Genomic DNA, 26,758 nt, shown 5'->3' with positions numbered 1-26,758 from the left:
GTTTTGAATGAGGAAGTGTTTGCAGACGTTGTGCTAAAAGTTTGATCCAAGTGTTAAACTTTTCCTGCGCGATGACTTCTCTTTTTCTGACCGTCGTCAGACACGCACGGGAGATTTTCTCCAGGGCCGAAGGCGGATTCTCCTTCAGGGTTCACTTTCCCGTTCGGAACCCTCAGCCTCCAGAGTGGGTTAAGAAAGACTCCAAAACAGTCCTTTTGGGGGAGACACCTTCTTTTTATTACGGTTCTCCGTCCTCCGAACACATAATATATGAACGCACACTCACCTCTCCTTACACACACAAACAAACCCACACACAGCATGCGCGGTCCCCGTCATACACGCCCCCACTCCGCAACACAAGCAAAGAAATAAACGGCTTCTAGCCTGTTCCAGAGCAACGGTGTCCCGCTTGATTAGTTACCGTTTGCGTCCCGACCGGGACCGGACCGGACATAACAGCGGTTTCCAACTACGGTCTGAAGCCTGAGGCTGAAAGATAACACGCTGACAGCAAAATCAGCGCACAAAAGCACCTCAATAAGTCATGTGATCTCAGTTGGTGGTCTCCTGAGTTGACGTCACTGACGTACGACTCGCATTTACTGGGGAAAATCTGATTTGTCTGCTTACATGGAACACGTAAATGCACGTATCCGATACGTATCCGATTTATTTCCACATATGAATGAGGCCTGTATCCGATCTGAGAAAATCGGAAAATCCATGCGTTTTTTCCCTGCTTACACGTTCACCGGTCATATCCAATCTGTGCCACATGATAGGAAAAAATCGGAATTGGGTCACTTGAACCATGCAGTGTAAATGCGGCCATAATGGCTTGCCATACCTAGTCAGCCTTCAGACTCCATTGATTGATCATTCAGTGCAGCTGGATCCTGGTGTATTTAAGCTCCATACCTTCACCTACACTCTGCCAGTTTGTTGTGTTCTCTACCCTGGAGTTAACCATATTAAGTTGATGTTTCTGATTGCTGTTCTTGGGAGTCGAGTCGAGTCGAATCTGCCCGTTTTTAGTGTGTCTGTGTTGCCTTAGGTTGGGTTTTGGATAGAATTGCATATGCATGACCCTGGACTGGAATTTTCATGGACTTTCTGGTGCTCCCAACTCCCCATGTTGATGTCTCTAGTGTGCATCTCTACACAAGAGGCTGTATCCTGGAGGTGGAGTACTTCCGCCTGAGTATTCTTAGGGACCGGACAAACACTAACTCTCTTGTGCTTCTGTTACAGACTCCCCTGTGCATCTGGCAGGATCATCATTCGATTACCACCTGAGCTTCAACAAACTGCATTTATCTTATCCTCAGTGTGCTCCTCCTTGGGTTGTCCCCCCTTCCCCCTTCTGACATGGGGATGAGTTACCTTTGCATTAATATAATGAGGTGCATCTATAGAGCACTCATCCATACAATGCCTGGGAGGGGGAAGAGGTAGCAGGAATCCCGAGGTCAAGAGGGGATGAGCAGCATAGTTTCTGAGATAATTTTTGGTGGACCGGATTGTGGGTAATCTAGGCCAGTCTCCCTTCAATTTGGCAAGAAAGTCGCTCCAAGTTGTCATCCATTTTCTGCACAAGTTCAAAGGTTGCAGGCACTCTACTCTTTTATGTACTTTATAAAATGTGATTTTTTTTTTTTTTTTTTTTAAGTGGTCAAGTAGGTTCATTTAATAAGCATGGACACGTAGAACTGGATAGATGATCTCCAATGTCACCCATTGGGTTGCTTGGCAAAATGTCTTCACTCCACCAGCTAAACAGCTACTGGGTAAAGTTTGAAGCTCAATGGGATCTGCCGATAAAAAAGACAGGCCTGTAATATAGCTGAAATGTAAGCTCTAATAAATCAAAATAGCTGATTTGATTAAAAGAATCAAGATCTTTTTACATATTTTTTTTGGCATGTTGGTGGGTCAAAACAGCACCAAACTTTATTTTATCACACCTTAATGGCATGTTAGGAATGCTGTTGACAAGAGTGAAGTAAACCCAAGATGACAAAACCTTCAGACTTCAGGTGTAAATTCTATTGGGTATGAAACTTTGCAGAAATGCGTTTGTCTAATTTCACATGTTTGTAATTCAGACTCGTGTCTTTTTTGGCATTTTTACAGTAACAAATTGAATTGAGACACTTTGGTACTTGATGAGCAAACATGTTTCTGCTGGTTAGATCATATACAGATTCATCATTTATCTTCTGACTCATCGGCCTGAAAGATCTGTAACTCCAAAACAATACACCTGAGCACGTTGTTGACTGAAAAGTTTCCTAAGACTTCCGTTTGTTTGTTTGTTTTTGTTTTTATTATTGCTGACAGTCACCCAGGGGCCTGTTTCAGAAAGGAGGTTCGACCAACTCTGAGGTTGAACTTGAACTCTGAGTTGGTCAATCGGGAGATTAACAACTCTGAGTTTTCTGTTTCAGAGAAGCTGATCGGAGTTAGGTCAATCAACTCTGAGTGGACTGATTCGGAGGTGAGCGTGAGCACCGCGACTATAAGAAGCCATTATCAATGGAGCGCAGATATCACGAGTCACCATGGCAACCGTGAAAAAAAGAGGTCTGCATATTTTTCGCCAGCTGAACTTGACGTGCTGCTGCAGACTTACAGTGAATATGAGCACATATTCCGGAAGACAAGCAACACCGCTGCATCTGCAAAACAGAGACAGTTAGCGTGGAAAACATAGCTGCTCAAGTTAATGCCTAAGTTTGCATTTAAATCATTGTTATAAAATATTGGCTGTAATTACTTTTTAAATAGCGTACGGTGTGAAATAAAAAATGGTGATATTTAGGAGTACTTTTGAAGTGTTTTTCCTGGTGTAAATGCATGAAATGCTGCATAGTGTACAGAACCAATCTGGGGGAACATGCATTTAACGTCGGTAATGTTTAAAGGACTTTCTTGTTAACATTCCTCTCTTGCAAACGTTGGTCAGTTTAATATTAATACATGCAATTGTGTTTTTAAAAGTGAACTTTTGTCTACTGTTGAACCTTTCGCTGCGCGAAGACTTCTCCTTTCTTTTCTCTCGTCTTTCCGACCGTGGTCAGAAGCGCAGGGGAGATTTCCTTCAGGGCCGAAGGGAATTCTCCTTCGGGGTTCACTTCCCGTTGGAAACCCTCAACCTCCAGAGCGGATTAAGAATGACTCCAAAACAGTTATTCTGGGAATGACACCTTCTCTTTATTTAACTAAGTGCTCCGTCCTCCGAACACACAATATATACCAAGCACACACCTCTGCTCCGTGCTCACCCCCCCCCCCCATCTGCACCTGCAATCGCCCCTCCCCTTGTCTCTCGTGGCTCGCACCCCGCTCAGCACACACACACTGCAACACTACCCTTGTATTGATCAAGTGGTATATACGGGATTAAGAAAGTAAGCAGTGCTAGCAAATTGTGTTTCCATAAAATAATTGTTACATTAATCTAATTCAATGTCCCTGATTTCATTTTCACATAGATGCAATCCTGCAGGAATTAAAAGAACATGGCAGCAGTTAAAAGTGAAAAAGAAATCGAGTCTTCTCAAAATCCTCGTAAGAGGTAAATATAATTCTCTATGAATTAATGCAGCCTCCTCGTCTATTGGGTCCTCCAAAAAAGGACAAGCCATTCTTGTCACTTAGACCGTCTCTGTGTGACGGAAATGTGGGCAATGAAGGTTAAAGCGAAAAATACGTCGTTCGTCTTTAAAAAGGGGAGGGGACCAGCAGAAACTTCGAGTTTGGAGAATAAAACCTGCTCCCGACCAGGTTAGGTTCACAGCATAAGTAACCATGGATACGGACTCCGAGTAGAAGTTACCTCTCTTTCAGAAACGGGTTTGACTTACTCTGCTTTCTCTGGTTTAACAAACCTCCCATTCTGAAACGGAAAAACCAGGGTTTCCCTGATTTCAGGGTTAATGCACTCAGAGTTTACACTTAACCTCCTTTCTGAAACAGGCCCCAGGTCATCTTTGGGACTTTTTCTCTGCCGTTGAAGGAAGTGCAGCTTTTTTCAGAAGATTGTTCTGCAGCAGAAGAACCACATTCCTGAAGGACGCTTGCTCTTCAGCAACAGGGTGTACCACGCAACAATGACTTCGAAACATTTTAATTTCTAAAACCATAGGGATTAACGAAGAACTGTGAGGCCACTAATGAGGAAGATTCAGACCTTCCAAGGCAAGAAAAAAAAACAACCTATTTGGAGATTGAATGAAGTTGTTTGACCTTTACTTTTGATGGTAGAAGGTCCCAGTGTGACCTAAAGTCCCTAAAAGGTCTGTACCTTCCCAAACCGTATTTTCTTGATAAGGAAAACACTGGACAAATCCAATGAAAGATTTATAGAAAAAGGATTTTACCTAAAAGGTCTTAAAAAACATTTTGTTACCCTCTCTGAAGGACTTATTTCTATTATTTTATTTTGTTATGCTAATGTGACTTGTATGTTTGGACTGTTTTACTTCATCTCAAATGATGAGAATACAATCAATTATTTGACAAATTTCAATGTTTGAAGTCTCTATTTTTCTGTTGCAGTGATCTGGATTTTCAAAGTCCTGATCCACACGGTGGAGGAAGACCAGCAGATCATTCTAGAAGATTTGAACCCTTTCAAAACAAAAGCTGTTTTATTTTTCACCAGAGGAGGGCAGCAGAGAACAGAGCCCCTAGAGGGCCACTGAAGAAAACAACAATTGATGTAAAAAAATAAATAAATAAATAAAATGAAAAAATAACTGGTTACAATTAGTTTTTTAGTTTTTTTATATCAATTGTTTTTTTCTGTTTTTCTACAATGGCACTTTAGGGTCTCCGTAGAAGAAGGCAGCCACATTTTTTTTTTAAATTTGCAAAATACAATACAAAAATTAAATAGTGGTAACAGTACAATATAATAATAAAACACAGCTCTGAATAAAAAACAACATTGTTTTGACCTTTTGAAAATCTTAACTAATCAGAACAAAATTATAAGTAATATAGTTTTTTTAAACAAATTTCTTCTAAATAATAACCAAATAAAGCAATCACAGAAGGAAATAAATAACTAAAAATACATAAGTAAATTAATAAAGCAAATAAATCAATAAAAATAGAAATGCGAGAGTTAACTTATGTCTCAAATCAAAATGATTTACAGATGTTAATCGTTTGTTGAGCCTTTGCATTTTTTGAAGCAGAAGTTAATTTTACATATTGCTGCAGTTCAAATTTCAGACGGACGAATTCAGGTTTTTATTAGCAAATTTACTTTTGTGAATATGAGATTTAACCATAGCCATAAATGATAGCAAATGTATAAAAGAAGAAGGCATCACGGCATCTTTGTGCTCAAAACTATGAAAACCAGATGTTACGATTTTATGATAAAGTGGAAAATCAGCAAAAATACAGTCGGTGATGAATTGGTGGAGGTTTTTCCATAATTTGTAAGTGAAAAGATGAGCATAAATGAGAGCATGTTTCAGGTTGCTTCTGGCAGAAAGAACAGCTGGTGTTTCAGACAACTTTAAATTTAGATAAATAATGATCTGAGAGCAGCCACGCCCCAAAGACAACTGCTGCCCCATTGACGTCATCTGCAGATCAGCATGTCATCATGATCAATCAAGACAACCAAAAAATTACATCTTCAAGAACCAGATTTTCAGCTGATGTTGCAAAGAAAGTTCAGAGCAGCTCCTCCTGACAGAATCAGGATCTTCCAAAACTCCAGACCCCCTGACCTTTAAGGAGGTTTTGGCCCCGAGGACGGCAGGGACTGAGAAACAAACAAACTCCAACATTTACAGAAAACGCAGAAGCTGTCAAATGTAAAGTTTAGCGAGCTGCATTTGCTGCCTTCAAGACCCTGTTTGTGTTTTCATTTGTTTAAACTGATTTTTCTCCTCCTTGCGATCTGAACGCCTGAGAAATAAAACTACTGTATGATAGTCAGATTCAGATTTAGAACGTTGAACAAACACTGAGGACAGTCATTCATTCATTCATTCATCTTCTTCCGTTTGTCCCTATCTGGGTCACGGGGCTGCTGGAACCTATCCTGGCCACTGATGGGCGAAGGCAGGGGACACCCTGGACAGGTCGCCAGTCTGTCGCAGGGTCACTGAGGACATCATACAAGATTTGCCAGGATTGATTTAATTCATTCTAATTTAATTTTCACTATCAAGTTTGATGAATTCAACTAGAATCTGTAGAAACTCAAATAACGTTTGAGATTTCAGTAGAAATGGAGATCTGATCTGCAGGTTTCCTGATCAGTGTTTAACTGTGATACTTACTTGGGATTTAGTAGTGACCGTGATCATTAGTGACGTTTGGTCAGGTGAAGCAAGTGAGGCAGAGCCTCACCTGTCATAATTGTGATAAAATAGAAAAAGGTAAATGAAGTAGATATTATTTTCCACTGATCTGTGTTAAATATACATTTTCAGTCAACTCAACCCGTTTTCCACCGTTTCTGAGATTTCTGAAGCGCTGTGCCTCATGTCTGACGGCAGGGCTCAATGTGAACAGAGACGTGCGGTGGAAGCCCTGCAGAAAGGGTTTCAGGTGAGGCATGCCTCACCAGCAGGGGGCAGTCATGAGCTGACCTCTGCTTTGAAGCTACATTGGTGCCGTAGAAAAAGACCGTCTCTCTCCGTAGACCTTTTTTATATACTTTATTGACAAACAACATAATACAATAACGATGTGAACGTCTCAGGGGGGATTGAAATGTGTAAAAAGCTATTAAAACACATCACCTGGCTCAGCTGTTTTCCAACGGAAATACGTCAATGAAGTGTATACGAACTTCCTGTTAGCATAGCGGCAGATCCGAAAAATGGCAGAGTCAAAGAATCGGAGTTTCTGTTGTGTTCCAGGCTGTTCGTCTTCCAAACAAAAACAACCCTACCTTTCATTTCATTCTTTTCCTGTGGATCCAAACCTGAAAACCAAATGGATACAGGCGATCCGAAGAGAGGAAGGGCATCGTTTCAAAGTCAAAACAGGTAGCACCTATGTCTGCAGCCGGCACTTCGCTCCGGAAGATTACAGTGGCGGCTGCGTCGTTCGTCGCCTGAAGAGTGGCGTTGTCCCGAGCCGATTCCCTTGGAACTACTTTACTGATCCTTCTATGCAGCTATGCTGTGAAGATAGCGACATGGTGGCTAAGGCTAACGCAGTAAAGATGGATCACAACTACGTGACACACCCACCTTCAGGTAAGATTGTTCATAATGTGTTTAGTTAACGCTAGTCAACTGTGTGTACTGTTATTGGATAAATGCATTTGAACAAATTAATGTAAGCTGTTCACAAAAAAACTCATAAAATAAGGGAAAATAAGGAAGACTTTTCCAACAGATCACAGATAGAGCTTTTTGTGGAGGACAAAATGTTTTTCAATGTTTTTTTAAATACCATGGGAGTAAGTGGATAAAAATGTAAGTAAATTCATTTAATTTATTTTATGATCATTTTCACCGACAACATTTGATAACTGATTAAAGCACCAGAATTCGAAGTTGGAAAAATACTAGAAATAGTTACTGTGGGTCAAATGCGTGCTGAACACATCTGTATACTTTAATTTGTTTACACTATATATGAATAATTTAAACACGTGTTTTATTGATTTCTATAAAAGAAATATTTTCTGTAGGACAGATATGTTCTTGTGTTTATTTTATAAGCTGTTAGCTGCCGTTGATGAATGGTGAAATATTCAGTCCATTCATCAACCTCACCTCACGTCACTGGTGCTCATGTGGAACCAAACTAGCAAACCTCACTTCAGATTTGTTGCTGTGTACTGTATCACAGTTTTTGCGGCTCCGGACCACGTGGTGGCGCTAATGCACCGTGACGTTCGGCAACCGCAAATAAAACCAAAGAAGAAGAACGGCGCGAGGCGCTAGCAGGCTAGCGGTGTTAGCTTGTGTTTAGAGGACGGTGGTGTTTTGTTGGGACGTTTTTGAGGTTTCTGGACAAAAAAGGACGATACGTGGTTCGTGTGGGAACTCTCACTATTTTCCAAAGTGTCGTAAATGAGTTAAGAAGTGTTGAACGGAAAGAAAACGTGGCTGTGATTGTGAGACTAGCAGATGATCGGAGCTGCAGTGAAGAGGACGGCGGTGTCTGTGGGAGTTGGAGGCTATTAGATCAGAGCAGCTGCAGTAAAGATGTCTTCAGAACCTCGGTGGGAGTCCGTCATCGAGGAACTATCGGCTGCTGCCGCCGCCAAAAAAGGCTCCAGACACCCACACCGTGAAGAAGGCACCATCGTCCAGAACGAGGAGGGGCTCTGTCGTCAGCGCAGACTGCTGGAAATCGGGAAAAAACAACTTCAGCTCCGCACTATAGGTATGTTCGCTTGAACCTCGGAGATAAGCCCACCAGCTTCCAGAATATTCTGATCAAAGTTCAAGTGGAACGATGTCTAATGAGCTATTTTTAGAAACTGTGTATATTTTCCAAATGTGGCCGGTCTCTAATCGACGCCGGTGTCTAATAGTGGCCGGGCTCCTTAAGAATAAGATCTGCCATCCTTTCCTCGGTCAGGCGGAGCGGACGGGTGTTGTTTTTTATTTTTATTTTTTGTACCAGTTTGTATTGTGAGCCAGGGTCGCGATGGCCAAGAAACGCTCATTCGATTTAGCGTTTAAACTTCGTGCGGTGGCGTACGCCAAAGAACATTCAGGCGAGGAATCCGCTCGACATTTTGGGGTGGATTCTAAACGGATCCGAGAATGGCGCAAGCAGATGGGGGATATGGAGAAAACTATCGCAGAAAAAGGAGCAACAAGCAAACGATTGCGGGGTGGAGGTGCAAAGAAAGCCAGCGACGAATTGGAAAACCTGGTTTTAACGTGGATTACTGAGCAAAGGCGGAAAGGTGGGCGTGTCTCCAGGAAGATGATCCGCATGAAAGCCAAGAAGATTTTTGATAAGGAGATTGATGAGGCCTCAAAGAGGAAAGAAACGTTCACAGCCAGTTCTGGTTGGCTTGATAAATTTATGAAACGCCACCAGTTATTGCTCCGTCGGAAGACGGCGCCGGCTCAGAAGGATCCAGACCAAGTTGTTCACCGGCTTGTCTCTTTTGTCACGTCGGTTGCCAATAAGCGAACTGCAGATGGCATCGAGGACGGCGAAATCATTGCAATGGACGAGACATCTGCTTGGTTCGACATGCCTGGACCCACAACAGCCGAGCCCGCCGGCAGCAGGAGTGATGTCATGAACGCATCCGGTCACGAGAAGTCGCATTTCACCGTGACCTTGGCGGCGAAAGCGAATGGCGCAAAATTGAAGCCGTTGATTGTGTTTCGGGACGCAAAGCGAGAAGTGGCAAGACTGCAAGATGTCCAAGAAGCTGCGGTGGCGACCTCAATCAACGGATGGATGAATCAGGAGCTAACAGAAATGTGGTGTCAGAAAGTTTGCAGCGGTTTTGGTCTCCGGAAGAGTCTTCTAGTCTGGGATGCTGACCACTGTCACATCAGTAAGGAAACAAAAGAAGAGCTGAAGAAGTACAACGTGTCAATGACGGTTATCCCCAATGGCTGCACCAAGTACGTCCAACCTGCTGATATCTGGGGCAAGCCCTTTAAAGATAAGCTCAGAGAATTGTACGCCAAGTGGATGGTCGGGGACGAAGATAAGGAGTGGACATCTGGCGGGAATTTGAAAGCGCCCGCACTGCGTTTGTTGGTTACATGGATAATATCGGCTTGGCAAGACATCCCCCCAGAGACGATAAGAAAATCCTTCAAGGATTGTGGAATCACGAATGCATGCGATGGATCCGAGGATCATCTCATCCACTGCTTTAAGGACGGCCAGCCATGCCACGCCGGGATGGCGAAACTGCAAACTGTGCGGCGAGCAACGGGAGCACTCGTGCCTCCATTACAAGAAGAGGAAGATGAAGAAGAGCTGGCGAATGACGAAGCACCGATTTCCGACTCAGACGACGATGGTAAGTACTTTACAAAGCAGTGTACTTTCCACATCGAAAGTGGGCAAAAATCCTCTTTCCAAGTTGCCCAGTTTTTTTCATCGTGACTTAAATGTCTGTCACTTCCACACTATGTAATCACAATAATTTACTTTATTTTTAGTAAAGCTACCTAAGTAATTAACAAGACTTCTTTTGAATGAATGTGTTGGAAGACAAAACAAAGCTAAATGTTTTCATAGGGTATACACATCACACAGTAATTTGTTTTCAGTTTTTCAGTCCGGCGACCTATTGTAATTTATGCAGCAATTTAACCAAAGGTTGTGAAGAATCGTACAAAGATGTCACCATTTCAATAAACATTATAAAAAAGGAAATCACTGAAGTTTAATTTTTGACTTGCCATCCAAATTATTATATTATTTTAAAAAGAAAAAGCTAAGGTGTTTTATTTTATAAAATATGTTGAATGCAAACAGAGAAAAAGTCGTAAAATATAATTTTTTTTAAATGTTCTAAATAAGTCTTAATGATATTGTGTTTTTCTCTACTAAATTGGCATTTTCCACTGTCAATAGTTGTTTCCACTAAATGTCGAAGAAACACAAACCAACTCACGCAATAAGTCTTTCAAAAACATGGCAACGGATTTGAACAATACTTTGATTTACAGCAGATATGTGGTACTATGGTATTGCTTATAGTTTATTCTGTTCAAGAACTATAAGGGTGAATTTGGATGACAGGCACATGTAAGAATCCTGTTCAGGGGTAAGTAGGCAGTTAGAACCTTTATTTTTATTTTTTGATGAGACAACAAGATACATTCAAATTTCTGCCATGACATTAATGCTCATCATTAACTATCAAAGGATACGTCGGCGTCTTATTCCGGTCATGGAGCGGCAAGCTCCTTACACCTGGGAGCGGCTACAGATGAAGCCATTTTTGGAAATTGTGGTTGGTTAGTTAAAAAAGAGGAGCTGTGGATCCAACAGTTCCGCACGACACTCTAAACTTTTGATGAGCTGTGTGACGTTGTGGGACCTCTTGTGGTGTCCGTCGTGCAGCACCCAAGGCAGCCAGTTCCTTTAAAGAAGCACATTTAATTAAAAAAAGGAAAAAAAAAAGGTTTCCATTGCAGTGTTGCAAGATGTCAATTTCAATGCCCCTTAAAAACCATCTCCTTCAAGCACAACATTTTGTGTTTTAAATGCACATTTTTTCGAAATTGTGGTGTTTCCATCAAAAAAATGTATGATTGCAAATCCAATTTGTGCAATTAAATAGTCAATGGAAACTAGGTCGGCACAATATATCGCAAATTAGGGCTGCACGGTGTGAGGAAGACTATCAGTGATCAATATTGCGACGACGATATGACTTACGATACATGAACAAATGGCAAAAACAACAAAAACATTTCCATTTCACTACAAAAATTTGATTTAATTAAGAGTCAAAATACCTTAAATTATTCTTATGACCCTCGTCTAATTAGGAGGGCACCATCTAACATATAGGCTCCATCTGATTGGTCAACAATGTGAAGGGCTCCATCTGATTGGTCATATGAATTAAGGGATTTATTCAATTCATTAAATAGTTCAAGTTGCCATAAGATTGTTTTAGCACATAAGGTTTACCATTTATTGCGATTTTTGCTGACTTTTGCGATATGGATATTGCACAGGTTGAAATCGGGATAACAATAAATTTGCGAATAATTATGCAGGCTTATTGCAAATTTATCGCGATATTAAGACGGTAAAAGATGGCAGAAATTGCAATAAATGGTTACCTTAAATATGTGTGGTAAAATAATCTTATGCCAGCTTGAAGTACTTAACGAATCAAATAAACCCCTTAATGCATTTGAGCGGTTAGATGTTGTTCACCAATCGGATGGAGCTGTTTTATGTTAGATTTTCGCCTCCTATGTGGATTAGGGTGAACTCTTATTAAAATTAAGCTGTTGTTGTGAAATGGAAATTGTTCTTGGTTGTTTTGCAATATATTCATGTATCACAAGTTGTATCGTCATCGCATATGATCACTAATATTGCGAGTTTTCCTCATATCGTGCAGCCCTAATGGAAACGCAGCTAATGTGGTGTTTCACACGTCATGGCAGCAAAAAGAAAGGAAAAAAAAACCAAGTGATAATGCAATTACAGCTCCCCAAATATCAGTTCAGACAATTTAGTAAATAGGTACATAAACAATTTAGCAAATCTTAATGACCTGGTCAAACAGAGGAGTTGTGCAGTCTGATGGCAGTAGGAATGAATGAACTGCGCTAACTCTTGTTTCTACTCTCTGGGTGTCTGAGTCTGTCGCTGAAGGAACTTCAGTGGGCAATAACCCCCCTCCTCTGCTTTTACCCAAGCCTTTGTCTCTGTCCTGTTGGTGTAGCATGCGGCCCGATAGCTAGACTGTGGCGTTGGGCATAAGTGTAAGAAGTCACGTCTTCGTGATGAAAACAACACTTTAGTTCCACACAAAGCTGTTTTTGGCAGTTTGTAATTCCAATTCATCTACTTTGTGTGTACTGGATCTGGCGCTTGAGAGGAGGAGGCTTGGTAGTTGTACAGTTGTTTTAGTAGCTTAGCATCTGGGCCTGATCTGCAGCCTCCGTTCTGCTTCCTCTCTCCTCTCCGCCTTTGTCGCTTGCTGCACGGGCTGACTGTCCGCAAAAGATCCCAGCAGTCTCACATTGTCCTCCAGTGGGGATGTGGATTGTTTCTTAGCTGCCGTTCTGATTAGATTCATGAATCAAGAAAAAAGATTCACAAAACGGACCAATATTCTTACTATATCTTACTATTTGAGATCCTATGTTTAATGGTTGCTGTATGTTTGTTTTTGAACTGGATGAACGATAAAGAAAATATGTATTTCATCACCATCAGTTTTATCTTTATTTGGAACAGGAGATCAGAATCAACGGAACATAACAGATAAAAAAAACAGATTTAGAAAGAAACAATATTTGTCACCCTTAAAAATGTTTGTCAATTTCAGCAGTAAATAACGCATTAAGGTCTCTGTTGCTGTGGATGATTTTAGAACAAATCCTGAAAAAGTTCTCAACACTTTTTTTCTTTCCATACTCAAAAGTTTTGCTGACCACAGTAAAACACAAGATAGTAAATGAAGACACAGCAACACCTCAAGAAAAACACAGTCCTTTTATTAAAACTGGCAGTGTTTACAACAGATTTGTCTTATTAACTGAGTTTTTTCATCTTTAGAGGTAATTAATCCCAAGATTTTTATTATTATTTACAAATTCATATTCATCATTTTTTCTATTTTATTTTATTGTCTATTATATAGAAAGAACTGGACAGTCAATTTGCCGTTTTAAGCATGAGCGAGCTGTTGGACTGTCAGAGAGTATGTGCTCTCAATTTTGAGTCTGTGTTGAAATTTTTTTTTTTTTGAAGTTTACTTTAAAAACACAAATCACTAAAGGAGAAAAAATACAGTAAACATTTTTGGATTTTCTTTCCTATGACTTTTTGCACATTTAAACCTTGGTCACAAGTTATTTAGAGCAGCTCTAACGAATCTCAACTGTCAATCATCACAAAAATATCACGAGAAAGGGGCGGGAGCAAGGCGCCAACCAAAGCGAACACAGCTGGAAATTTAGCAATGGGCTGACTGCAAAACAATGCATTATGGGAAACGTGTCCTGACGGTTTTTGTAGTTGAACGATCAGTTAAAATTATTTAAAATACCTATTGATAAAACATTACAAAACATTAAAATAATTATAATAGATATTATAACACAGATCACACTTAGGGGGAGGGGCATTTTAAAACTAAATTGAATATTAAGAACAACTCCAACTTCCTGTTCTCCTTCAGTCTCGCTGCAGCTTCGCCTTCACCTCAACACCTTTCCCGGTCTGCAGCCCCTGGTCTCCCCCAGTGATCCGCTGGTTCATCTTAAACACGTCTATCGTTGCATTTTCCCCACGTAATTTAAGTGTGTCTCAGACAAAATCTTGCTGTTTGTGCAGACGTGTTTAATGTTAAAGTCCTGTTTGCCGTCGCGCATGCAGGTGTGGTCAGCTGACCATCACCTGCGGGAGCGGAGAGCTGCAGTCACAGCCGCGCTCGGGAGGCGTTTGGTTGGGGTTAATACGGCGCCGCACGTAACCATAACCATAACCTTAACCTTCCTCTGGAAGGTCCGTGCAGCCCCCAAAAAATAGCTCAGCACTGACTGCATGTATTTAGAAAATGACTTGATAGACACTTTCTAAAAAGGAAAGTAAGGCACTCCTTAATGTGTTCTGGGGAGGGGGCTGTCAGGTTACCTGCCTTAAAGGTTTTCCTCCTTCAAGCCCGGTCAATGTCACGCCTTCAAGAGTCATATACCCCACTGTGATTGGTTGGTTCGTCAGCTCCGCACACAACACTAAGAAAGTGTCAATTATGACCAACTGGCGGGACGCATTAACATTAAACTTTCACATTAAGGCAGGGACCGCAAACTATCATCTTGGGGGGGCCGCAAATAGCCCGTGGGCCGTGAGTTTAAGACCCTTGATTTAAACATTCTCACTGCATGAGAATTCTGGACATACTTTTTGACTCTGAGCTGAATTTTGTCCCACACATAAAAATGTTTAGACGGATTTCTTTTAATATAAAATTATTGCCAACATCTGCCCATTCTTTCTCTCTTGTCTTTGATTGTATGTTTATTTTGGTTAAATGATGAAAAAGACAACAAACCTTCATGAAAATTGGTAAACCTAATGGAGATCCCTTCAAAAGCTGGTTGGCCTGATGTTTAAGGTTCAGAATTTTACAAGTTCATCCTTATCCACCCCTCTCTTAAATATGTCCCAACACGCAGCAAGCAAAGACACCTTCCTGAACACATACAAGTCAAATATCTATTACTCAAGAAAGGTAAACTGGCTTACCATTGCAACTCCTAGACTGAGTAACTCAGATCACATAGGAAAATTTAGGCTTTGGAGAAATAATCACAAAAGAACTGTCATTAAACAGACTGAAGTCACGCATGCACATGTGCGCTCTATGCTGCCTATGGTTTGATTTCCGCTCATCTAGCAGGACATTAATAACGTAACACGAAGTAACCCGAACAAACAGTCCAAGAAAGAACTTGCATTGAAATAAACTCATTCAATCTTTCAATGCATGCACTTCAAAGACCCAAACATCAAAGAGAAAACCTTCTCCTTCTCTAAATTGGTGCAGCGGCACAGTCATGCGCATTAAGCAAGGCCGATGATGTCATTCACTCCCTTAGATAGCATCCTGTCTCACTCTTTGCTGTCTGATATCCAGAGCTTCAATTCAAGGGAATATCATGAATAACTTATAATATTGATATTATATTATTATTATTTTGTACAGGATTTCTTTTTTCACAGAACAGCTGGGTGCGCCGGTGTGACCATATATGTTTTTTTATAACCTGTTATTGAAAATCCAGTTATTCATGAGACCAAAATAGTCGCTCTCTGGAGCCCTGGCGACGTTCTTCTTTTTTCTCTGTGCTTGTCCTACTTCTGCGCCCCTCCCTTGCGCTCACACCCCGCTATCACTCCAGCTCAGACGTTCAAATTAAAACGGCATGCACAATTTTCCAAAAATACATGAAAAGAAACCGTCGGTCCATTGGGACCGGGCGATAATTCATTCTTTTGATGTAGAGCTTCCAAAATGAGTGCGTTTTCAAAAATGATACCGTCTTCGTTCTGTCAGCACTACTGTTAGGTAGTCTAAGAAGGAATTAATGGATCACTGAATGTCACTGCTATTCGTCATCTGGATGTGTGCAAACAAAAACAAAAAAAGAATGGGCTGCTTTTTACTTTGGCATGTAAAAATATTGACCCCAAATTTAAGATGAACCCATTTGTCAGATGTATTTCCAAGAAAGAATAGAACACAAATCAGCATATATTGTGAATTTTTAACCTGGATGGTTATGAAACTCTGATTGAATATTGATGACTACTGTTAGCTACCAGGCTAGGTATTTCCAAGCATCATTGACCATAGGTTAACTAACAATAATAAAAAAATATAGCAAAATTTTGACATCCAGATAATGGCATCTCAAGATGACTTTTAAATTATATTCTAACCAGTTTGAATTCTCTCTTCTTCTTATCTTCTTGACTGAGTGCAAGGAAGAATTATAAAATGTGCGCCAATTGATCGTTAAAAATAAAGCTGCTCTGCTCAGAGATGGCAGCCGGTCGGCCCTGTTTGCACTCCAAAGCTCCTTTGGAGCAAGGCACCGTCAACGCAGGATGTAAAATTTCCCATTATGTAAAATCAGAGCAGCAGTGACCCATGATCGGAATAAACTGTTAACATACACCGAGATTGGATCAACAATCGGCATAACCCACCTATCTCAATTGGGAAGAACAAATCTGATCGGGGCAGAGTATTCCTAACGGCCTTTTTCTTCTGATCAGGTGTTCACTCCGATTGCTTTGTCCATGTAAACGGAGCTTATAGCAAGAATCCAAAACATCATGTTTTTAGGCTGTTTTTGTCATGATAAAGAAATAATTTTAAAAAATCATCAAAAAATAAGTCATCTGGAGGCAAAATAAAGGGGCGGGGTGCTGTCAACCTGCTCAACTCTAGTAAATCTGTTGTTTTTTCTCTCAGCACTCATTTGTGACTGAGAATAAAACATTTCATAGACAGAGGGAAAGACGGCGTGAAAACGCCAAAAACAGAGATAAGATTGATTAGAAATCAATACAAAAAACTATTGTTTTTATTATGTTGTGACTTCCTGGTTGCATTTATCATCATTTTTTAAATGACACTTATAGTTTTCCTTTGTAAATTAAAATACTGATCTGCACACCTACAGCACTCTCTAGTGGTTAAGTGGGAAATAACCGTTTAAAGGCAGCCAGTTGGTGGTGGTGGTGGTGTGTGTGTGTGTGTGTGGGGGGGGGGGGGGGGGGGGGGCAAATACATGAGCCTATATATTAGGGGTGTAAGAAAAAATCGATTCGGCAAAATATTGCGATATTTCATTTGGCAATACTGGTATCGATTCAAAATGCTGCCAGATATTAATTATTTATTTTATTATTTCTGTGCGTCCTTTAGTCTCTGACTAAATCATAAATTTATGAGATAAAAACTTGTAAATATTAACTATGTGGAGAGCTGGGTAAATGTATATTTTTAGACAAATGTATATTTGTAAGAAATTACATTATCTAGTAAGAAAACACCCTAATCCAAATAGTCCAAATATCACGTAGCTCTCAGGAGCGCTGAATAGTTTGAAACTGAATTATTTTTTTTCCGCCGGTAGGAAAATAAAAGTCCTAATTTCCGTTGTGCTGAGGTTAATGCTATTGCTGCTACATAAATTGTTTAAAAAAAATTGTACAACGTGTTTTCTGAATGTTTCTTCAGATTCTGTCTCTCACTGTGGAAATGCACCCATGATGAAAATTGTAGACCCCTCCATGTTTTCTAAGTGGGAGAACTTGCTAAATCACAGAGTGATCAAATCAGGAATCAGGAAACTTTATTGTCATTTTATCATGATAAAACAAAATTAGGCTCTCTGGTCCCGGGCCAGCCATTTACATTCAGACATAAATAAATATAGTATCAATAATAATATCAATGTGATATCAGTCTGTTACGGAGTATTGCACAGAAGTATTTTTCAAATTGCACAGTATGTTATGTTAAGTATTGCACAGCCCTGTGATATTGCACTTGGGAATTAGCTTGTTGTCCATGGGGGGGGGGGGGGGTGCAGTGATCAACCGGAGTTCAGCAGTCTGACTTCTTCAGGAAAGAAACTATTCCTCAGTCTGGTGGTCCTGCTCTTCATGCTCCTCAGTCTCCTGCCTGAGGGGAGCAGGGAGAACAGAGGGTGTGAGGGGTGAGTGGGGTCTTTCAGGATGCGGGAGGCTCGTTTCCTGCATCTGGTTGTATAGATGTCGGTGGTGGACGGCAGGCTGCAGCCCACAGTCCTCTGTGCAGCTTTTGTCTCGTTGCAGAGTTTTCCTCTCTGCTGCAGAGCAGCTGCCGTGCCACACCGTGATGCAGGAGGTCATGACGCTCTCCACCACACACCTGTAGAAGGAGGTCAGGACTGATATTCCCATCCCAGCTCGCTTGAGCCTCCTCTGGAAATAGAGGTGCTGATGTGCCTTTTTGACAAGGCAGGAGGTGTTGGTGCTCCAGGTGAGGTCGCTGGAAATGTGCACACCCAGATACCTGAAGCTGGAAACCACTTCCACCATGTCCCCTCCTATGTGAATGGGGGGAGGGGGGCATCTGTCCTTCCTGAAATCCACGATCATCTCCTTGGTCTTCTTCCCATTGATGCAGAGGTTGTTGTCTCTGCACCAGCTCTCCAGATGTTCCACCTCCTTCCTGTAGTCGGACTCATCATTGATGCATCCAACCACAGCTGTGTCATCCGCAAACTTCACGATCAGACAGCTGGGGTGACTCGCTGTGCAGTCGTGCGTGAGCAGGGTGAACAGGAGGGGGCTCAGCACACAGCGTTGGGGGGGGCCCGTGCTGAGGGTGATCGGGGAGGAGGAGACGTTGCGGATTTTCACAGACTGTGGTCTGTCTGTCAGGAAGTCCATGACCCAGTTGCACAGATTGGGGTTCAGTCCAAGTATGTGTAGTTTTTGGGTGAGGGTCTGCGGGATGATGGTGTTAAAAGCTGATGTGAAGTCCATGAAGAGCAGTCGAACGTACGCGTTCTTGTTCTCTAGGTGGGTGAGGGTTGTGTGGACCACAGAGGAGATGGCGTCCTCTGTGGATCGGTTTGACCTGTATGCATATTGGTGCAGGTCCTTGGTGATATCGATGGATTTTGTGATGCGGGTCATGACCAGTTTTTCGAAACATTTCATGACTATTGGTGTCAGGGCAACCGGCCGATAGTCATTCAGACCTGTCACTGTGGATGATTTGGGTATTGGAATGATGGTGGCGGTTTTCAGGCAGGTGGGGACGACTGCCTGCATCAGGGAGGTGTTGAAGATGTCTGTCAGCACCTCTGTGAGCTGGTGTGCGCAGTCCTTCAGCACCCGTCAAGGGATGTTGTCGGGTCCAGCAGCTTTGTGAGGGTTGATCCTCTGGAGGGTCCTCCTTACCTCAGCGGGCGTCACGCTGAAAGGCTCTTCGCCAGGTGGGATGGTGAGTCTGGTGCTGGGAGGGGCGGCGTTGGAGTCCTCAAAGCGGGAGTAGAAGAGGTTGAGTGTGTCTTGTAGAGAGTGGTCCTCAGGGTATTGTGCATCTCTGGTGTTGTAGTCTGTGATGCACTTAATGCCCTTCCACATACTCCGGGGGTCATTCGACGTAAAGTGTCCCTGAATCCTCTGAGCATAGGCGGCCTTGGCCCTCCTCACCCCAGCATGCAGCTCCCTTCTGGCTGCTCTGAGTGCCACCTTGTCACCTGAATGGAACGCAGCATTCCTGTGTTTCAGCAGAGCTCGCACCTCTGCGTTCAGCCAGGGTTTCTGGTTGTTACAGTCCTGGTGCTGGTGACATCCTCCGTGCACTTACTGATGTACCTGAGTACTCCTGATGCATAATCCTCCAGGTCCACCTCCTCCTCATGCGAAGCTGCCTCCCTGAAGATCTGCCAGTCTGTGTGCTGGAAACAGTCTTGCAGAGCTGATGCAGCCTCACTAGGCCACACTGTGATGGTCCGCTGTCTTGGTGTCTGTCGTCTGAGGAGAGGGCGGTAAACAGGGACCAGCATGATTGCTATGTGGTCTGAAAAACCCAAATGAGGATGGGGGACAGCTCTGTATGCGTCTTTTTTGTTGGTGTAGACACAGTCCAGAATATTATTTCCGCGTGTTGGAAAGTTGATGTGCTGGTGGAACTTGGGCAGAGTGTCTGTCAGGTTTACATGGTTGAAGTCCCCTGCAACCACGTAAAAAGCCTCCGGGTGCTTGTGCTGGAGCGAGCTGATGTTGTGTAGCTCCGTTAGCGCTTCGTTAGCATTAGCATTAGCGCCCGGCGGGATGTAAACAGCCATGATAAACGCCGCCGTAAACTCACGAGGCAGATAGTGTGGCCGGCATTTAACAGCCATATGCTCTATCGCCTCGGAGCAGTGGCTGTTCACCACTGTGCAGTCCGTACACCAGCCTTTGTGGATGTAGATACACAGTCCACCTCCGCGGGTTTTCCCCGACTGCTGGTTGCGGTCCGCCCGGAACAGAAGCCGTCCGTCGAGCTGAAAGGCTGGGTCCGGCACGTTTGCGTTAGACAAATAACTGCAGAGTTCCTTATTTCACTGGAAGCCCCCAGCCTCAGTCGAAGCATGTCCATCTTGTTGTCCAGGGAGCGGACGTTGGCCAGGAACAGAGACGGGATCGGCGGCCTGCCGGCGTTGGCCTCTAGCCTGGCTAGCACTCTGCCTCGTTTGCCCCTCTTACGTGTCTGTGCACACCGCTTCCTCATGCTCTCTGTTCGGCCAACATCCTTGCGCCACTTCGGTGTCCTCAGGAGATGCAGCCTGCCCAGTAAGGCCTTGAGTCCATGGCCCGCTGTTGTTGTGTCTGAGTCCAAACTGTCCTTTATGGTCGTTATTTCGGTCCGGCTGTATTTTATGTGCTTCTTAACGCTGGTAGTATCGGTGAGACTGACCATAGAGTCTGTTAACAAAGCACAGTCATCGAAAGCAGTCCTGTAAACGGTGTTGGTACCGGGAGCATGAGAAGCCGCTGCACTCCTGCGCGCCGCCATCTTACATGACATGAAATACTTATTGACCTCACTGTATATATTTTCCTATTGTGAATTTGTTCCCAGTGGTCTTTTATTTATGATTATGTAATTTTGAGCCCAAACCTGTGTTGTTTAAGACACATTTTCTGCAGGGCAGCAGTAGTTCATCAGAAAATTCTCCCTGGATTGTGACTGTTGGAGTGGAAGTATCCCTACATTGATCTCTTAGCACACCTTTGTTTACCCTCTCTCCTGCTAACCTACTGCCCCTTACAATCCCAAGCTAATGTTACTGTGCAAAAAAGTGGCATTTAGCGGCACATTACAGGAAGTAAATAACCGAACAAACAGTCCACAGCAAATCATGAAGAGACAAAAAGTAACTTAAACCATTAATGCACACATTTCAAAGACTCAGAACATCTAAAAACAAACGTTTCCCTTCCCTCAAATGGGAGAGGCACACCCACATGCATGGAGCAGGGCAAATGGCAGGACGGCTACCCAAGCAGCAAGCAACATGTGAAAATGTTAAAGTCTTTCTGAGTAAAGTGCATAAAGTGTGTAGTACAGCCTTAAAACATCTGTAATTTTACTTAGTGGAATTCACCTTTGCAAGTTGTTTATGGGACATATTGAAATTGGAGAGTTACCCCTCTAGCCCAGTGTTTTTCAACCAGTGTGCCGCGGCACACTAGTGTGCCATGGGAGATGGTCAAGTGTGCCATGGGAAATTGCCCTCATTAACTGATCTAAAAATATTTCCCATCTCCAGGATTTCAGCTCTCTGTTCATCCAAACAGGCCCTGATAAAACACTGAGGAATTAGGAATATTAAAGACCGTAAAATACTTTTTCTTTGTGTTTATTTTATTTTATTAAAGACATTTTGATAAGAATGACGGTACCGCGATTCAGCTGCACCTTCGGCTGTATTTTGGAAAAGTCCCGTCCCTTTAACTGTCTCCACCAATCATTCTTGGGGGGCTTAATCACATGTCATCAGTCTGACCAATCAGAAGTGGTTAAAGTCTTCACTTCCTTGTCCCGATTTAGCTCGTAAAGTCGCTCAGTTCTAACGAAAATACCAGATAAAGCTCGTCTTTAGCGGTGTAGCTATCCACAGAATCTGGTATCAGACCGTGGAACAAGTTAACAAAACAATAAAGCTCCGAAAACCGATCTCCGGCCGTTTTATGCACTACATCTCCCACGATGCATTGGGTTGTGAGAGTGACAGAGCACGAGGAGATCTGTTGTTAAACGTCTTGAAACCAACGAACACACATCAAACTTTTTTTAAATCTTCTAACTTAACTTTTATTGCATCTTTTAGAAAAAAACAGCTGCAGTTTCCAGCTTTTTCTGTAACAATTATCTCAAAAATGCATGTGAGATTGTGCAGGGGCTGTAGATCAATACAGACTGAGTTTTTCCTTTTTTTTTTAATTTTTGGATGCTGGTGTGCCGCAGGATTTTTTTTAAGGTTAAAGTGTGCCGTGGCTCAGAAAAAGTTGAAAAACACTGGTCTAACCTACTTGGTGGCAGTAATTCACCTTTTAAGTACTGATTGAAGAATACAGTTTATTAATAAAATGGAGAGGGACCTGGCTGCAGATGACAAAGATGGCAGACATCATTTGCCGAAAGCGGGACTTCCGTGTTCTTAAATTAACGTTTGTTTTTGTCAAACGTACCTTACATGTTTCGGCAGAATACCTTCCGCCTCCGTCAGCGTCAGACTCTGACGAAGGCGGAAAGTATTCTGCTGAAGGTATTTTTGTTTGACAAAAACAAACAGTGTCTCAGGAAAAGATAAAAAAAAAGAAAAAATTTAAGAACACAGTTTAAACTTGTAGACACTATGAACTTAATTGAATTATAATGGGACTTCCGGTTGAAGTTGAAGAGTTTTGGTTCAGGCCTACGATGTCTGTGGCCGGGTTCTCTCAATAGAAGATTTCTGACCTGCAGTTTATTCCAAAATACTTTTGAGGAGCATTACAACAATTTTGAGCTTCTGGAAAGATTAGCCTGCAGTTCTCAACCAACACCCTACCGTTTTAGTTTCCTCCAGCTTAGATTAAATTTGGTTTAAATCTTGGTTGTAATGCAGGAGAAATCCCTTTGTGTATTTGTGTGTGAGAACCAAATGTAATAAGCAGCTGTGGAGATACTGTAAAACAAACAGGTGGGAAAAGAACACAAATGGTTTCTTCGATTCGGTGTTTAACCCACTAACATCAAATCTTACTGTTGTAACTTTGAGAAATAAAGAGTTCTTTTAATTAATTTTTGTAGATTCTAAATGTGATGATTAAGATTTTTATTGGTCTTTGATAAGACACAGTCTATTAAATTATAAAAGGTCTTGTTCTTGTGTGTGTGTTCCTGCAGTCGTCCCCCAGGATTATGTGACCGAAGAGGAGGATCTCTGCAACCAGCAGAGGAACTACAGAGTGGAACAGGTAGAACCAGAACCTCCATATATTAAAAAGGAACTGCAGGAACCAGAACCACCACAGATGAAAGGGGAGCAGGAAGAACAAGAACCTCCGCTGATTAAAGAGGAGCAAGAAGAGTTTTGCATTAGTCTGGATGAGGAGCTATTTGATGTGAAGCAGGAGACTGATGCCTCGATGGAGATTCCGTCTTTTGAGGAAGATGAGAGCAGTGAAGCAGATCTAAACAATCAGCAGAGTGATAGTCAGAATGAAGAAGGAAACCAACATGAAGAATCAACATCAACGGATGGAGAGACGGACCAAAATGTGGACAGCTCTCACAAGTCAGAAAGTCGGTGTGACTCTGGTGTTGGAGAAAAATTCAAGAAGGCGACATCAGTTGAAGAACGCAAACAATCTCCAAACGAAATGGTGCCTCCCTCTGTAAAGTCTGGTGAAAGCTCAAAAATTGTTAGCGATCTCTTTCTCTACGTGAAAACAGATTCAGATGACACACTTTATATCTGCACAGAATGCGGCAAAAGTTTTGGTTTCTGGGCTCAGTTCAGACTTCACATGAAAATCCATTCAGGAGAGAAGCGTTACACTTGCAAAGAATGTGATAAAAGTTTTAGTCGAAATTCTCATCTTAAAGCACACATAAGAACTCACACAGGAGAAAAGCCTTTTGCTTGTAAAGAATGTGGTAGATGTTTTAGTGTAGTATCTCAACTTAAAAGACACATGAGAACTCATACAGGAGAAAAGCCCTTTACTTGTAAAATATGTGAAAAATGTTTTAGTCAAATATCTAGTCTCAACACACACATGAAAACTCACACAGGTGAGAAGCCTTTTTCTTGTAAAGAATGTGATAAAGGTTTTACTCAAATATCTGATCTCAAAAAACACATGAGAACTCACACAGGAGAAAAGCCCTTTCCTTGTACAGAATGTAATAAAAATTTTAGTTGTGTATCTAGTCTCAGAACACACATGAGAACTCACACAGGAGAGAAGCCTTTTTCTTGTAAAGAATGTAATAAAAGTTTTACTCAAATATCTAGTCTTAAAACACACATGAGAACTCACACGGGAGAGAAGCCTTTTTCGTGCAAAGAATGCGATGCAAGTTTCAGCGACGTATCTAACCTCAAAAGACACCTAAAAACTCATACATGAGAGAAGTCTTTTGGTTGCCAAACAATGTAATAAAGGATCAAGTGTAAACTCTAAACTCAAGTAAAGTCAGCAAAGAACTTGTGTAGTAAAAGACAATAGGAGAAGGAAGAAAGATTGTAAATAACATTTCTATTCCATACAGAAAAGTTCACCTTTCGACAAGAAATAGGAATTTTATATGAAACTATTACATTTAGATTGAAATATTTTAAGCCGTTTTATTTTACAGACTTTATTTTACAGGTTAAAAAAAATAGTTTGATCTCAGAAAATTTAAAAAACTACAAAAAAGTTTTTAATATTTTAAAATCCAGAGGTCCGACTCCAATTTTCTAATTTACTCCTAACACTACCTATGATCAGTTTTTCAGAGGAAGATGACACTCTAGACCCAACAATGAAGATGACCTGAAGTCCGTTATCAAAGCAACCTGAGCTTTCATTGCATGAACACAGAACCGCAGGCTGATGTCCTCCGTACCACATTGATGAATGGAAATGAACAGTTTTCTGAAAACATCCTTTTTAAGAGTTTTGTAAGATACTTTACTTTTCTAAGGAACTTATTTATAGGTTAATCATATATTCATTCATTTATTCATCTTCTCATCCGTTTTTCACTTTCGGGGTCACGGGGCTGCCGGAGCCTATCCCGGCAGACGTAGGTTAATCATATATTAGCTACAAATATCAAAATAATGAAGGATTAAGCATTTCAGCCTATGTGTAATGAATATGAGTTTCACTTTTTGAATTTATGGACAAAAACTTTTTCAAAAATTTCTTTTAGATGTACCTGTAAATAGAAATGTGTTGTTTTCAAGTATTGGTTTATTCTTTATCTCTTGAATGGCCTTATTGTAATAGTAGTTTATGCTGAGACAGTGTGTGTGTTTCCATGACAACACTAGACATATTTTGTATATATTTTTATTTCCAATACTTCTTATGTCTTTAGTCAACATTTCATTCTTGTTTCAAATAAAAAAATGATAATTGCAGTTTATTTTTTGTTGGGTCATGTGATTAAGTAACCATTTAGTGAGGAAAAGTTTCCCAGACATGTATTAAGGAAGATGCAGATAAAGAAACAGACTGGTATTTCTGTCTTTTGTCTGTTATTCATGTTTTCTAGTAGAGATTAGAATTGTTTATCTGTTCTTTTTAGTTCTCAGTGTTCTGTCCCAATCTTTACTGTGAAGAATAAAGTGGACGTGAACATCAGTCAGAAGTGTGGAGTCTTTCCCACAGTGTGGGTTTCTGCTGTTTGTTGTTCCAGACAGCAAGGTATTTGTTTTACCTAGGAATGCTGAATATGAGGAAAACTCAAGATTTGCAATGTTAATTATCAATATTGCGATGACAAAATAACTTGTGATACATGGACAACTAGAAGGAGCTGCATTTCCAGAATAAAATGCAGGGTTGAATGCTGTATTACTGAATGAAAGATGAATTGGCTGAAGAAATGGCTGAACTATTAAAAATTTGAAGATGTTGCTAAAATGGCTAAAAGTGCTAGCATTGCGATCAGCATCCTATAATGACTCAGAAAAACACATTGCTTGAAAAATTGTAGAATGAGTTAAGCTTAAGGTTTTCCCAGGTACTTCAATGCAGCAAAAAGTCTTGGAAATCCTGGAATATCTTGAAAAGTTCAAGGATTTGAAAAACAAAAAGTCATAGCTGGAAAAAACTGAATGAAAGCTTAATTTGCTGAAGAAATGGCAGAAGCACAGAAACTTTGAAAATGTTGCTAAAATGGCTAAAAATGTTAGAATTTTTCGAAACACAGCTTAAGATGCTAACTATGATAATTATGTCAATGTGGCTAAAAGTGCTTGCATTGCGATCATCAACTCAGAGAAACACATTGCTTAAGAGTATCATATTGGTAATAGCTTAATATGATAAGTTGACAGAAAATCCACTTCTTTTCAAAATGGCGGCTTTTCTATTGATTTTATCCCCATAGCAACCATTTTATGTTTGGGTCGCCTGGGGATAACTAACAAATCAATGTTTCAGACAAATCGGAAAAAGTAAACTCTTGGACGTCCTTTGCAACGGCGTTTGTTTGCTAACCACGCCCACATTCATTATATGTCCATAGCCAGCAAATTTCAATGTATTCAGTTCCAGCCATGGATGAAGTTAAATGCAATATTCGCCTCAGATTTTGTCACAAAGTGGCTGCCTAACAGTAGGTTGTGTCGCCATCCCATAATGATTTGTAAACTTATTTTGTAGTCCAAAGCCTTAGGATCATTTCAATGTTCGAACGGTGTCTCTAGCTAAAAGTATGTTGGAGTTATAATCATTGAAAGAAACAAAGGTGTGCCCAATGGAGCGAAAATCCTGGAATATCTCAAAAAGTTCAAGGATTTGAAGGACC

The 26,758-nt window shown here is 41.3% G+C and overlaps 1 protein-coding gene across 1 annotated transcript; it reads left to right on the top strand.

The window, feature by feature from the left end:
- Nucleotides 1-8,395: 8,395 nt before the first annotated feature.
- On the top strand, nucleotides 8,396-25,587 carry LOC101161026 (zinc finger protein 37). The gene is made up of 2 exons (XM_020700155.2): nucleotides 8,396-9,997; nucleotides 23,135-25,587. The coding sequence occupies exons 1-2, from the start codon at nucleotides 8,647-8,649 to the stop codon at nucleotides 24,361-24,363; spliced, it is 2,580 nt and encodes an 859-aa protein (XP_020555814.1). The 5' UTR covers nucleotides 8,396-8,646; the 3' UTR covers nucleotides 24,364-25,587.
- The last annotated feature ends 1,171 nt before the right edge of the window (nucleotides 25,588-26,758 follow it).

The sequence above is a fragment of the Oryzias latipes genome, chromosome 2 (genome assembly GCF_002234675.1).
Source record: "Oryzias latipes chromosome 2, ASM223467v1".
In the NCBI taxonomy this organism is placed as follows: Eukaryota; Metazoa; Chordata; class Actinopteri; order Beloniformes; family Adrianichthyidae; genus Oryzias; species Oryzias latipes.
The sequence above is the reverse complement of the archived record's forward strand: the minus strand, read 5'-3'. Positions and strand labels throughout refer to the sequence as shown.